Below are 15,305 nucleotides of genomic sequence, written 5' to 3' on the forward strand. Positions count from 1 at the left end.
CAAATGGCCTATATAGTACATTGTATACTGCTTATAATTATAAGTTACATTAAGATATGTGTTATGGTATATGGTCATTTATTAATTATTATATGGATTTTTATACTATAGGATCAGGGCTGAAATTATATAATGTTAGATACATTGTACATAATGCCTGGGGTACTGAACTCTACATGTACATAATTAATTGTACATGGTTCAATTGAATACTGAGCCCTATTTTGTTATAGCTCATATATATACCAAGGTTTTATGGCTGTTTTGAACATTTTACTATCATTTCCCTCAATGAGAACATTTTGGCTTGTCAAGTCATCTCATAGTCAATACTTTATAGACAATTGAATAGCCACAATACTAGTTAGTAACTAAATGACTCAACCTCAAAATGACCCTAACCTAACTCAGCGACTCTGCCAGTAACTCTGCTAAAGGTTTGATTGTAAACAACCATTTGCTGATTGTGGCAAAAGACGACTAGGATGTCCACGCACCACAAACCTACACCCAACATATGTGCTAGGAATCTACATCCAACATCATAAACATGTTCTAGGGTATTATGAAGGCATTCAAGCAATACAGATAGTTGCACTTGCCAAAAATCACTGTGCATGAAGAAATCTTGTAGTCTCCAGCTCCGCAGCCAAAGAATCATAATGGTGATAATGATTATGCAGGACAGACTAGCTAAATCATTCCATTCAGACAACAGGAGGATTTTATCCAGACACATGGTTTATCCACACAAATTCTTGGGGATAGGATTTTCAAAGTAAGGATTTCACAACCTTATTTCCTTTTTAGCTAAAGGCAGTTTATCCAGTTTCAACTGGAATCATCAAGGTTTTGATACCAATTCTACAACAATTAGACCTATTATTATTGACTGTACGGAATCACAATATTCTGCAATAAAATAAACATTTTACATACTGGTAATAATTTACAGCTCATATAATAGTTCATTTAGCTTCCGTGTGTGATACACCGCCTTTGATCATGTGTGTATCACATACGGAAGCTACTACCTTGAGGAAGCCAAATGGACTCATAGAAACAGAATCACAGAAAACATGTATGGGGAGAAATAAAAGACAGCTTACAAAATATACTACATAAAATAATATAAACAACATTTGAAACTACAAGACTAGGAACTGAAAGAATCTATGATTGTTTATCATTCGGAAATATTGGAGAAAAATCATGTGTTAATTTGTAAAGCATCATAAAGATGTATAATGTACATGTACCCATGAAAATTTATTATACATTTAATATAAGGCACATTGTGCTACATACAATGTAGCAATGCATCCATGAATGGCCCTACATGTACATTGCTTACAGGACTATCTTGAGCCACTAGTATTTTACACCTTTTTAGTGGGGTAACATTTTGCTTGAGAAATATCTAAAGAAACAAAATTTTAGATCAGTCTAAGTTATCCCAAAGTCAGACCTGCCACTTATTAGAATTAGCAGTCCAACTGACTAGTTACCAAAAGAATGCTAAGGTATATGTACTAGTACAGCCCAGATATCTTATCAAGGCATTCATAGCTCTCAGAGCATGTGGACAAAGTATGAAACATATAAATGAGTTTGATGTAAATTATATAACATAAACCACATATTTCAAGTCATCTAATTAACTATCAAGATGTAACTTGATACAGATGTATTATCATTCATACAGATAATGTAGATAAATATTGGGATAGCAAAAAAACCTCACTAATAATGCACCACTCAAGTACTTCCCCCAACCAATATCCCAGGGAATGTGGAGAAATGTCTTGTAATGTTCTATTCAGACTAATTACATTTACATACATTCCCCTGAAGACCAATGCGGGCATTACATTCCCCACTGTCACATTGTCCTCACCTCTAGGGCATAGCAACCGGTTACTCCCTATGCATTTCTGGGATATGGATAGGGGAAGTACTTGAAGAGTGTAAATTTAAGGTTCATTTAAGTCTGCTGATTGATCGGTACTTAAAGTTTTCTTTTGTCAAAATCAAGAGATTTTCATATAGTCTTTATATTTTTCACATTAAGTTGGAAACAAAGAGAGCTACACACAAAAATCATTCCTATGTATAATGTTTTGACACAAAAAATACACAGCCCAAGACCTCATCATGATTGATCACCAACCAAATTTAAATTAATCTATCACTCTACCAACATGGCAGTGGATTAATGGAATGCTGAACTAAATATGCAATGAGCTAATTAATATTTATAATATGGGAATAATAGGACACCAACCTATACAGCACCAGATCTTATCATACTTTATCACCATACCAAGTTTCGTTTCAAGTTGTCACTGTCCTGGAGTGCTACAATGGACAGACTGATGGGAGATAATGGAAAAAGGAAATTGACTCATATAAATTTCAGTTCCTAATCTAAAGCTAAAAATTCCACATTATTGTGAAGGGAGTACTTCAAAATCCCCCCCTACATCTGCATTGCCATCAAAATGTCTGTTAACATGTGCATTCATGTTTGCCTCTGGTGTTTCAGGGTCAAACTTTCGCCCACAAACAGGACACTGCATTTGTTTTTGAGGTGGTTCTTGATTGTATCTTTGTTGCTGGAGTGGTTCATGGCCTGTTGCAAGCTCATCTCTTTGTTGCTCAAACACCTGTTCATTCCAAACACCTTCTTGTGGTATTCTTCCTCCAGGTATAGCAATCTGATCTGCGGAGCCTATCCGCTGCCTTTCATCACTACATGAAATGGGAAATATATTTTGTACTTGTGCTGTTCCTGCTGTAGGAATTTGCACATATCTCTGGTTTGTTTGTCCTACATTTCTTCCTGGTATAGGGGAAAACCATCTTGATATATATATGCATTTGGGAAGCCCCTCTACATACCTAGTTTGATTTTGGGAGGCATACTCAACTGCTGGTGGGCCCCTGACAGAATCAAATGGCTGATTAGAAACTTCTCTAGATGGGGACCTAGGGACAAAAGCTGGGGATCTGTTTGGAGTCTGCCTAGCAGTACCTGAATCTTGTATTCTTGCTGGGTCACTTTGAGAGAGTCTCCGTAGATCAGGAGAGCTATTGCGTTGATCACGAGGCCAACTGTCTGGGCCAGGTTGTTTGATCAGCTCCTGCTGTCTTGCACTCATAGGCATATGTCCAGTTGATCCATGTCTTTGTGGTATGACTCCTTGTCTTTGAGAGTTGATAACAACTTGAGGTCTACTGGTAGCTGTCTGCTGGTCCAAGTCACCAGGTGGTAGCCGTATGTCATGTATCTGGTGAATGTTTCTCGATCTTCCATTCTCAGTCTGCAGAGATGAAGTACGCCTTGTACTGGCTGTCTGATTTGTCGGGGAGTTGGAAGTGAAGAGGATACTGTAAAACAAAACATATGATGATTATAATCATTGTAAAGAAATATATGCACACCAGACAAAATGAGGATAATCTATCTTGCAGGCTCATCTCTACTATTACTAACCCAATATAAATGAAGATTTTAGTACTGGTTGGAACCTGTATTTTTCAAATTAAGGACAGCAAGTACTAGGGCTGAAATATGTTTTGCTGCATGTAGGATTATTGCCAAAATGTCTACTCTAATGGGTTAACCAATCTATTGTACAAGTTTTGCCTGTTGCATTGACAGATATTGCTACAGAGTTGAGGTGTGGCAGGCAAATCAAATTGGATCATTCTCCTAGTAAGTATACATTTTTATGCCATCATAATATTTTGTGCCACTGCTTTGTGCGTAACTTAATTGGCTCATTATTTTTCTCTGTGGGGTGTAGTACGTATGAGTTTCCATCTGCCATTACTTTGCAAAAACTTACTATTATATTCTTCAGAACTAATCATAATAACAAAATTTGGTGGTGCATGCCCATTGGTGTAGCATGCAGGTGTCATCTCCCTCCCACTGGCTGTTATGTCCAAATAAGCCTATTTTGAGAACATTGTAGTCACTCATCCCCCTCCCTGCTGACCTCATCCTGGGATTGAAGCCACCCCTTCTCAAATTGAAGGTTTCTGGGCATGTCCCTGATGTATATCATGGATTTGAAAAAGCATAACAAATTACTCAAAAGGTGCTATGGGTTTCAATAGAAAAACATTCAAAAGAAGGGTTTCTGACTGCATCATAGACATGGTGATGATTTCCATGTCACTGACTTGGAATAACCCTATTGCTCTTGCTTACCTACCCCTTTTTCAAACGTTGACCTTGTCAATACTAACCTTGCTTCATCTGCTGCACCTGTCTTGGTTGAGATCCCTTTTTTGACGATATTGATGCTGAACAAGCTCACTCAAATCTTTGGCATTTTTCTCCAAAGAACCCAGTTTAGTAAAACAAGCGTCCTATGTCATATGTTTCACCTTCTTGTTCTCCAAGATTGGTAGCACTATATAAATCAAGATTTTCTGCATCTGTCATAAGTCTTCCGATTTCAACTTCTTGATTTTTTACCTTTTCATTCAGTGCTTTAGTTTGATAACATTCTTGTTCTAGTTGATTTCTTACTACTGATAGTTCTTTCCTGACGTCTGCCAGTTGTCTCTCTAGATCTGTCTGTCCACTAGCAACCACGTTGTCCCGCTCCGATTGTGGTCGATGAGTCAACCAATCTTCTAATCCAATTACACCCTCAACTGTTTGTTCAATTGAGTTCAATTCACTCACATCAGAGCTTTCTGTTAGCTGAGCTGACAAAATTAACTTTTCAATTCTCTCTCTGATATCAGGAAATTCAGCAGCAATTACATCCACCCTGTTGATAAGTATTCCCAGGATTCGATAAAGGCTTTGTATGATTTGTAAAAGTTTGGGTATTTGCTGTTGGGGAGGTACTTCACTGTTACCATGGATTATATCATCAGCTCTGTCACTCAGATGGTGGTCATTGTCCTCTGAAGGTAAACTTGCACCAGCATCCTCAAGTATTTTGAATACATCTTGATGCGCATTGACTTTTGCCATTGAAAGAGGTGTTTGCCCATACTGAAACATTATACAGCAAAAATATATATTATGAGATTAACTACTTACATGTTATAATGGTATAAGCACAGACTAAGAAAATAACAGACTATTCACCAACAGTCAAAGTCCCTGTGCTTTGTATGCAGTCAATTTTCGCATATTCATGAGGGCTGATTGTTCAATTGTGCTTGTCTAACAAATCTCGCCAGCGAACAGCGGTGCATGCCTTCATGTTACACGATACTATTGTGACGATAGAGCGTTGCATTTCTTCATGTTTATGTGATAAGACCGGAAAAATATGCAGTACAATGTATGTGCATATAGCAGTTCATTCATCTCTCACACTTCTTGGAATGACTGGCCCTCATTAACAGGTGATACTGGGACTTTGGCTGTTGGTGAATAGTCTGTATTAGTCTATGGGTACAAGTGAAGTAAAATGTACAGGTGAAAATATTTTCTGGGAAGGCCACCGTAATAAAAACCTATGTCTCAAAGTTTGTCAGAAATGGAAAACCTAATGCGAAATACATTTTTAAAAAAAAGTTTTTTTTATGTATCAGTAAGTAAACTGTTAATCCCAAGCTATGCACTCAATCAACTTTAGGGACAACATCATTTTTAATAATATTTATACACAAATAGATAACAAAGTAATCCACAGGTGACAAGTGTCACTTGTTCGCACTGTATGGCTTAATGTAAAAGTTTCAAGAGTGAGACCTACATCTTTTTATAACAAGGATAATATACCTCACTTTACAAGGAGACTGGAACACATCTAATGAAAGTTGATTGATTTATTGGTTCTCGTTTCTTACATTTGGATAAAGGAAAAGCTTGAGGTGACTATTTCATTATTCATTATTACACACACTATCATTATTACACACACCACTAGTATAAGGTAACACCTAAACCTGGATTACTGCATCTTCATGAGTACCTTGTAACAATTTGACTACTACATTTGATAGTTTTGAGCAAAATTACAAAACTTTGGTTAGAAATATTACACGCTCTGGGAACACGTTGCAATCATCAAAAGGACAGACCTAGTATTTTAAAATTATATTCCTTTGAGAATTGAGAATAATTGATTTGTCACTAAAAAAATTGAAATAAACAAAATCTTGACAAAAAAGCAAACACTTAGGTGATGGGAATTATTCTAATACCAACATCTATCTCCTCATCCCTGATCCAAGAAAGATTCTTGAGATAAGAAGTGACTAATATAAGCTTTTGTTTACTGCCAAACCCACTCACTTACCATGTCAGTTTGGTTAATTTCAAGACCATTTTCTTTCCCAGCATCAATTAATAGCTTACATAGTTCAGGATAACCATTTGCTGCTACTATATGAAGAGGTGTTCTACCATCCTGAAACAAAATGCCCACAATACAACAGTAAGATGTTTTGTGCAAGCAATCAAACCTGGTTTTGAAACTTTCTTTGTTTCAATCCTAAGACATCATTCAGCTGTAGAATCTTCATAACACCACAATACAAATACGATGCACAGGGCATGAACTCATAACTCTTATTACTTCTGGTGAGATGTCATAAGAAATTAGCCCCCACCCCCACCCCACCCCCAAAAAAGAGATTAATCTATGATGTTATAAGGCCTGTCTATTTAGGACTGATCAAAGTATAACTTTTCCAACCCAAAACTACAAACCTGTAGAACATGTTTCAAGTCACAATCTGCAATGTTAGTTTCAATCTTGTGCTCTATTGATCATCCACCCACTTTGCTACCTTGCTATTTTGTTTTTTAAGTGGAGAATGTTTAAGGTTGATTATGATAAGTACACTATATCAAATTACAGCTCTAAGGGTATCTTTCTGAATGTATTTAATACTTACAGCAATTAAGATGGCCCTATATCAATATCATGAATTGAATACACAATGCATTCCTTACCCTATCCATTGCATTTACATCTGCTCCAAATTCAATAAGAAGGCTGCTGTTTTCAAGATCACCATTTCTACTAGCAATGTGGATTGGGCATCTTCCATCCTGCATGGAAACAAAAATACAACACGTTTGGGTGACATTGAAACTGGTTCACAAAGCAAAAGTTGGAAGCTCACTTAAGAAAGAGCTTCTTCGCTCTGAATGGATTGCTGAAAGTTGATTTACATAGGACTAAAGTAAAATACATGAGCATTATGATAATGATGTTAAATAGTCAGTAAACCCAAATTTACTGTGGTCCATTAGGATGAACAGCCATAAAAATAATTTAGCATTCTCAAGCAATAAAGTGCCACCAAGTTCTAAACTACATATATATAATGGTCTTACCTATTGCTGCATGGTTGAACAAACATGAGAAAATGTATTTGGTTGTACACATTGGATTAAATTTGGCGTTTGAATACAAAATAATTACTCATGTGTTTTATATTATTCTCATAACTAAACACATCAAAAAAAAAGTCCCCCTCTGAACATGTCGTCATAACATTGGAAGGTTTCGTTTTGTACCAATAAAACTAACTTTGAAATAATTATATGACTGTTTACTAAGTGCTGTGTGAAAATGAGAGATATTTCCATGACTTCAGGGCCGAATGAGCCTAAATTGAAGGCAAAAACTGCCCTTTTCAAAAGTCACAAAGTAGACCTATGCTTGTCACAAAAGTTGATTCATGGCTTGTTACTAATGGAAACCCATTGTGTTTGAGTGCAGTTTAAAATCCTCACCAAGGGAACATTTACTGTAATATGTATCGATTCTTGATCATTCAGCCATGCAAATCCCCTTGGTGCAGAGTTCAGCACAGTGAGTTGTAAGATGGCCAGTTCCATTCCTTGTCCCAAACCCAATACGCCTTGCAGTTAACAAGCATAGGCCTACTTTGTGACTTTTGGAAAGGGCAGTTTTTGTCTTCAATTTGGGTTAATTCAGCCATGAAGTCATGGACATCTTTCATTTTCACAAAACACTTAGTAAACAATCATATAATTATTTCTAAGTAAGTTTTATTGGTACAAAGTTTTACTTTACGATGTTATGACAACATTTTCAGAGGGGGACTTATTTCTTTTGATGTGTTTAGTTGTGCAAAGTTTAGTGCCTTATATTTTTGCCCCAGTGTCCTGGAAATGTGTTTCTCCTCAAGCAAATACTGTAATTGCAATTATATTGCATTGAATTGACTCCTATTTAACTTTTACCTCACATCTCCCCTATCCCTACACCAACAAACTACAAAGTTTGGGGGGAAGGGGCACAGAATATGCTGAATCCACAACAATCAAGTGTTGCTTTGGTGCTAAGTGCCAAATTTAGCACTGATATGTAGATTAATTAGCAGCAAGGTCATATGTTACTTTATGCAGTTACTACCTCCATCATTCTCAACAGTCTTTTTTCTTAACTAACTTCCCATTATTGTTCTGATCAACCACTTACATTATCTACTGCATTTGGGTCAGCTTTGGCGTGTAATAATAAACTGCACACATTGCTTTGTGAACTGGTTGCTGCAGTATGTAATGCACTTCTTCCTTCCTGTGAAATCAACAAATAGATAACAAATGATCAATGATGGAATCAATGATGCTAATTAAGCATTAATTAATACACCAAAAGCAAACTCCACTATGTGAAGCTAAAGTGATACTTGCTTTTTAAAGAGATACTTCATGATTTGAGCATCTTCTTTTTATGGTATGGTTCAACAGTCAAAAAGCTTATTTTCAAAATATCAACTGAATCAGACAATGAATTTGCAAGTTATTCATAACTGTATTATATTGCAGTGCCCCATAGGACATTGCGTTGTGATGATGTCTTTTTCAAACAACTGAACATATTGTACGTGCAGCAGATTCAACAAATACTTACAGAATTACGGGCATTAACCTCAATTCCAGTTTCTAATAATTCATGAATTTGATCCACATTACCACTTGCAGCAGCACTATGGATGGTTAATATCGGTGTTACCTGGGATACAGATGAAAAAAGATTAAAACAATATAAATGACTATCAAAATAGGCTAAATAGCTGACATATTCAGGCTATTCAAAATGCTTAAATTGATCATGATCAAGCCCTCAATAATTAAGGGTCATTTAAATGAAGTGACAATGTTGATCAGTAAGGAGATATATATACAGGAAATTGAATTTCATGTTTCTTGTCTGTAGTACACATACTTCAAGTTATAATGTGTGATTTGCTCACAGCAACAAATTTCGGGCATTAAATTTCATTGAGATAACGAGAAAAATATGAGCTTTCTTCTGATACCAAATTCTCAATTTTGATGAAAAAATTTGGGGGTGAGGCTATATCGATTGGGTCAAGGACCTTTAATTTTGTTTACTTTGATCATGGTTAAGTCACTCTCTACTTTACTTTGATCAATGTACAATGTATGATGTTGACCAAATCATCAATGTTGCTCAATGTTGGACATAACTACCGTATTCGTCCGAGTATAGTCCCACGTTCGAGTATAGTCCCACCCCCCCCATTTTTTTTGTTTTTTGTTTTTTTTGGTTTTGGAGTGTCCCTGGAAATTCAATGCATTTTGAAATCATTAATAGAGTATGACATGAATACAAATGATCAATTTTCACATTAAAAATACAAAATATCTTGAATTTTTTTTTTTTTAGGTCAACCATGAATGATCCTAGCATCTAGGTCTAGGTCCAGGGACACTCCAAAACCGATTTTTTTTTTTTTAAACGGGTGGGACTATACTCGGACCAATACGGTAATATAGAAGAATCATTTCATGGTACCATACTGAGCTTTCACACTACATATACGTATGTATGCATTATTCACAGGTTCTTACCGGTGCTCTCTTGTTTTTTATTGGGGCAGGATTTATGGATTGTACACAGATTTCAAAGTAAATGTTATTACAGAGTGTTAAAATCATGGAAATGAATACTGTATGTAGTGTGGACATTTCCACATTTAGGCCCTACAATATACTGGTACTCACTTGTGCAAGCATTTTCGATTGTTTAAGTTTGTCGGTAGCTGCTTTAAACATCTTTTTTAAATGTTCATTCTGCTTCCGATACTGTTCATTTTGTCCACGTACATGGTCATAGGCAGTTTTCAGTGCTACAGTAGAGCCTGCAGTGTCTGGTGGTGTTGATCCAGCACCTCCTTCACTGAAGAACTGAAACTGAGGTGGAGAGCCTATGGGGTATGGATTACCATCTTCATCGTGGAGTTGAAGATCATGCAAAATGGTGATGTCATCTTGATCTTCAGGGATGTTCATTCCTATGTCACTCATTGTGTTTGATGGAAGGATATTCTTGGATATGCATTAGGGTTCCTGAAAAAAAAAATCAAATAATTTTAATTGCACATGGTCTTTATCAATAATGGTATTGTAAATTGTCATATATACGGTGCCATAGACAAAAACATACATTCCAAAAGAAATGGATTTGTGAATACAATCCTTATTACTCACAAACACAACCCCACCGCAACAAACACACACACACACCATGACCCTATCAAGTCAACTTCTGCAATACAATGTGGATCCTAAACTGATTGATGCTCCAGACCAAGTGGACTCAAAGATGATCACCCTGACACAGGAACAGGAAGTCGATATTTAAAACAATTAATTCTAGGGAAGAAAAATTAGATCAATAATGTGCAAGCCTCGATCATCACAAGCACACGAGTCACATGACATACGTAAGTAGGCAAAACATGTCTCAATACGGTTCTTTCCAGCTCATAAACTACAATGTATTTTGTATAAATACACCGAAACCTTCACTTGATATTTTTTGTTGCTTGATTTACTTCTCTGAAAGCACTGCCACTTCCTCTTTGCTAGATGACACCAGTATTTAGTGTCAGTAGTTAAACCAGGAAGGTTATATAACTAAAGTTATGGAAAATGGGAATTTCCCTATATAGGCAGGTTTCATGTACGCCACGGGTCACTAGCCCTGGAGGCACAACAACAATATTGGAGCACGTGAAAATGAAATATCACCCACAGAGTGCTAGTATTCCTTACAAAGCATGGGTTTGAATGACTCGCCAAAGATTCACAGCAGATGATACCGTAATAGTTTGTTTGTCTAGGCTCCAGCACACTTGACTGATCGACTCTCAATGCAGGTCATTTTTATCAACCTTTTAACCTTTCGTGCAAGCACCCTACATGTATACTTAAAAAAGAAAGAAGAAAAAAAAAAAAAAAAAAGTCAAACTAAAAAAATGACTCCCAGGGTCTCAAAAAGAAGTTATACAGATCTAGGTCTATGACAAGAAAATAAAAAGTGGTTAGAGTTGCACAAAAATGGACAAAATTGAAATACAAATAAGCTGAAGAATATAGTGAGGAATGAGGTAGCTCGACACATCATGGCCCTATTGGTTCCTTCCTCGCCATAGGGCCATGACCTCCGTAGTATTGCAAAAACTGGGGCACATGGAGGCAGCCACACTGAACTCATGTCGCAGTTTCAAAGGTTCACCCTGCATTCATAAAAGCTACTCACATGTTCAGTTTTAAAAATAACACTACATGTATGAAGACTTCCTGTATCTCTTTTCTTCATTAAATCTGCATTTCACAGCAAAAAAATTAAATTTCTTCGCCACCATGGTCACTGTGTTATCTCTGAGACATTAATTTTTGTTATGGTGACGATATCGATCGCTACGGTCACAAATTTGGTCATTTTACAGTCGATCTTCAATCGTAATCAACATTTTTACACATGCACCAAATATGTTTTGTTTAAGTCTTATCTTCACGTGAGGAACGGTAAGAAGTGATATTTTGTTAATAAAATTTGATACTGTGTACCCTGGACCAGATAGGCTCAGGAGCCTCAGACATTTGTTACGGAGAAGGCCAGTGGAAATCGTAGTGACGGAGGTGTGAGTACCTCAGGCTAGGAATGAGGATACAAAATAAACATGTATCACAAAATTAAAATTTCATGTGTAATTACACATTGTGCCGGCGCTGGAACATTATACGCGCTGAAAATACAAGTGGAGGCCTTTATTTTATGTCCGTCATCCCAAATCATAATGCACAAGTTTTCATTGTCCATATCATTTTGGAATACCGTATTAAAGAATTAACATGTAGCCTGATGATCTAGACTTCCTGTGGCCATGCATATTTTGCATACCACTACATGTATAAAATATTATACACATATGGGTCACATAATGTCCCGGGCCCCAATCGACAATGATCGATTTGTTAATTTACCGAAACGCGAAAAACAGCCCCAAACAGTCCTGGTGTCCCCTAGTTCACCACGTAAACTTATGGCTCAAAATTTGGACCGCTCGCCAATAAGTTTACTGCTTTCTGTGTTTTGAAATTTGTTGACGTTTTAACGATCCCCGATTCCCGGTCGCTTATTTTAGCTGTGTCACGTCATATGCATGACGCTGGTGGGTACCAACCAAACTTCAGAAAAAAAAAACCTCGATCGCCGATACCGATGTGATATGGGACTTACATAGGATTACACAGAGATATTTCTTGCCAAAATTTGACCATTTCTAGGCAAGTTGGCCCTACTTTGTCTGCGTTATATGAAAAAGGACAGTCTTAAGTAAGTATAAGTGCAACGCTTTTGATGTTTTGATGTTTTGGGAGACTGGGAGGGATCAGAACAAAAAAAATGATGGAGCCTATTCTTGACTGTGTAATATTCCTTCAACCAGTTGCCGTGCGGTAACAGTCTTATACGATGGACAGATAGTATCAGTTTGTGAATGAGGACATCGTATAAGTTCCTTGTACTAGGTGTCCCCCAATCAGGCCCGGTGCCCCCCTAGGATGACTCACACTAGTGACGCTATGCCACTGTATTGTACATGTATCAAACTTTAAACAAATCAAGCTTACAGGATATTCCTGATTATTAGTTACAAAATCAATTGAGACTTGAGAAAGATCTAGACTAGAGTCTACGAAAAAAAAAATTACCTTAACTGTACAATTAGAATTCCGTAACTTGTAAAGATGCCTGTGCAACAGAATTAATGACATGCAATCATGCAATACACTTTGAAAAAATATCTGTTTTTGGGGGAAAAGATCCAATCTTTTATTGGAATAGAATCGTCATGCATGCATGTCATTGTCAAACAACAATAAAATATGGTGTTACATTGAATGAGGCATACTCATGTTCTGGTGTGTCATAAACCAAATATCGTGATATATTATCATTGCATGAAGTCTATGATTCATATAAATCCTAGTAATAGTAAATATGAAATCAGTACTTTTATGACATTGTAATTTTTGTGTACAAAAACAATGTTTGTTGGTATATGAAACAAAATATAAAATGGATATTCTGAGCTGTATCTTCTTCTTTGAATGAGCGGCGTGTTTATTACCTTTTTTAAGAGAAGGAAAAAGAAGCACATCAAATTCTCTACATAACTTAAGTCAACATGATCCTGATTGACGTGAATAGAATGACTTGCATCCGCTTGTACCACAGAAAAACCCGGAAAATGCAACGCTTTTGGGAAAGGGAATTCCCCTTGAATTCCCACAAAAGGTCATTAACCTTTGAACTCTGGTCATATTTTTTGCATTATTTTATATATTTATATACTTATATCAACGTATTAACTCTATTAAACATATATACGTTTTTTTATGCATATTTACCGGAATTTGATGAAACAATATTTTTCACGAGCAAAAATGATGAATATTATTAGTGCTTGACTTCCGGTTGTATGGTGCGGATCCAGTAAGGTAAAAAATGTGACTCATGTTTTGGTTTTATTTCATAAGAACTTTATGTCATACTTTATGTTTAGTTACGTGTGTCGTTGATATTCGGTAAATTCTAGTGTGCGGTACATTTGTTTATTTATGAAACGTTTTCTATGAACGATAAAATTGGCTTGTTTGCAGGTTAAAATCTCATCTGCATTGCCACTGCGCCTGCGGTGCAGAATTCGGCAGCAATGCATGGTGAATGCACAGACTACTACACTCAGACATTGACAGACCATGAATGCCATGTACTATTAGTTATTAGGTGAAGCGGAGGTGTGGTACGGGAAATTATCGCGCGCGAAGTGTCATACTGGGTGAAGCCAAGGCTGAACCCAGTATGACACTGAGCGCACGCATATTTCCCGTACTATACCGACGCTGAACCTAATAACTAATTTATCATACCACTAAGTCATTCTAAATATTGAAATAATTACGTTTTTAAACATTTTAATTGCTGCTAAATAGGAAAAACATTACAAAAAATAGATGACTGTTCCGCGTATTACAGATTAGGCCGTATAAAATTAATGTTTTGGTTCTCGTCAGAGGATTTTCATGAATTGATGAGGAGGGAGGTTTTTTTTTTTTTTTTTTTTTCAATGTAAAAGGTACCATTGTCAGTAGTTTTGTATTTTGTTTTTTGTGTTTTTTTGTTATTTTATTGGTTTTTTTTCCCTTTTTTTTTTTTTTTTTTCAAATGTGAGATTCTGAGGATAAACCCCTAGAGTACCACAAAAAGACTTGGAAGTGATGCTTGTTCTCTAATAAACTTATTTATATGTATGAAGATTTCATAAATCATTCCAAAGTCTAAAAAATTGAAAAATCTATAAAAAAAAAAAAAAAAATCTGACAAATCCCAGAAATTGAGGAGGGAGGGCGAGAACCAAAATATTAATTTTACACGGCCTTATGTGCATTTTGGCGCCGGTTTACGCGAATCGCCTTTATCTGGCGTACCTCACATTACACAGCGATCGGCCTTGCTAAATACGCTCTCACTGACTAGATATAAAGCGTAAAATACGCACTCACTGACTAGATACGAAAATATATCAGGTTAACGGTGTTCTTTGATGTTTCCCTTAGTGGTATGATAATATGATGTATCAATAGTCAAAGTCCCTGTCAAGCCTGGAAATAAGCAGACTGGATTCACTGGAGCCAGGAGCAATTTGTTTTTGTAGGCTAAAATACTACGTGCTTTGACCACCTGCTCTGTCATGTCTGTGGCGTGTCACAGCCTGTGAGTCTCAGTCTGTGAGACTTACATGACTGACTGTAGGTATCCCAGGCAAACCTTAGTTAACAGAAATAACACATTTGCTAGTCAGCGAAATTCGCCAAGACCGGGGCCCAAACACAATGCATATTTACATAGAAATTTTTTTTCGAGAATAGGTCGGTGAAGGAAACCTACATAAATATGTTTTCTATACTTCACTTGACCCAAATATATGATTTTTTATGGTGATAATCAAGTCGCACATGGAATTTT

General features: G+C 36.5%; 1 protein-coding gene across 2 annotated transcripts; it reads right to left on the reverse strand.

Annotated features, from left to right (window-relative positions):
- Positions 1-862: 862 nt before the first annotated feature.
- Positions 863-13,556, reverse strand: LOC140151083 (uncharacterized). Of its 2 annotated transcripts, none has more exons than XM_072173296.1 (8): positions 13,408-13,556; positions 9,992-10,336; positions 8,874-8,975; positions 8,439-8,537; positions 6,938-7,036; positions 6,279-6,389; positions 4,258-5,020; positions 863-3,390 (listed from the first exon to the last, which is right to left on the reverse strand). In XM_072173296.1, exons 2-7 carry the CDS (start codon positions 10,292-10,294, stop codon positions 4,364-4,366), a joined length of 1,371 nt encoding a protein of 456 aa, XP_072029397.1. In that variant the 5' UTR covers positions 10,295-10,336; positions 13,408-13,556; the 3' UTR covers positions 863-3,390; positions 4,258-4,363. The 2 variants fall into 2 exon arrangements, with proteins under 2 accessions (XP_072029397.1, XP_072029406.1); XM_072173305.1 differs by lacking the exon at positions 13,408-13,556 and adding an exon at positions 10,478-10,554.
- Between the last annotated feature and the right edge of the window lie 1,749 nt (positions 13,557-15,305).

Source organism: Amphiura filiformis, chromosome 1 (genome assembly GCF_039555335.1).
Source record: "Amphiura filiformis chromosome 1, Afil_fr2py, whole genome shotgun sequence".
In the NCBI taxonomy this organism is placed as follows: Eukaryota; Metazoa; Echinodermata; class Ophiuroidea; order Amphilepidida; family Amphiuridae; genus Amphiura; species Amphiura filiformis.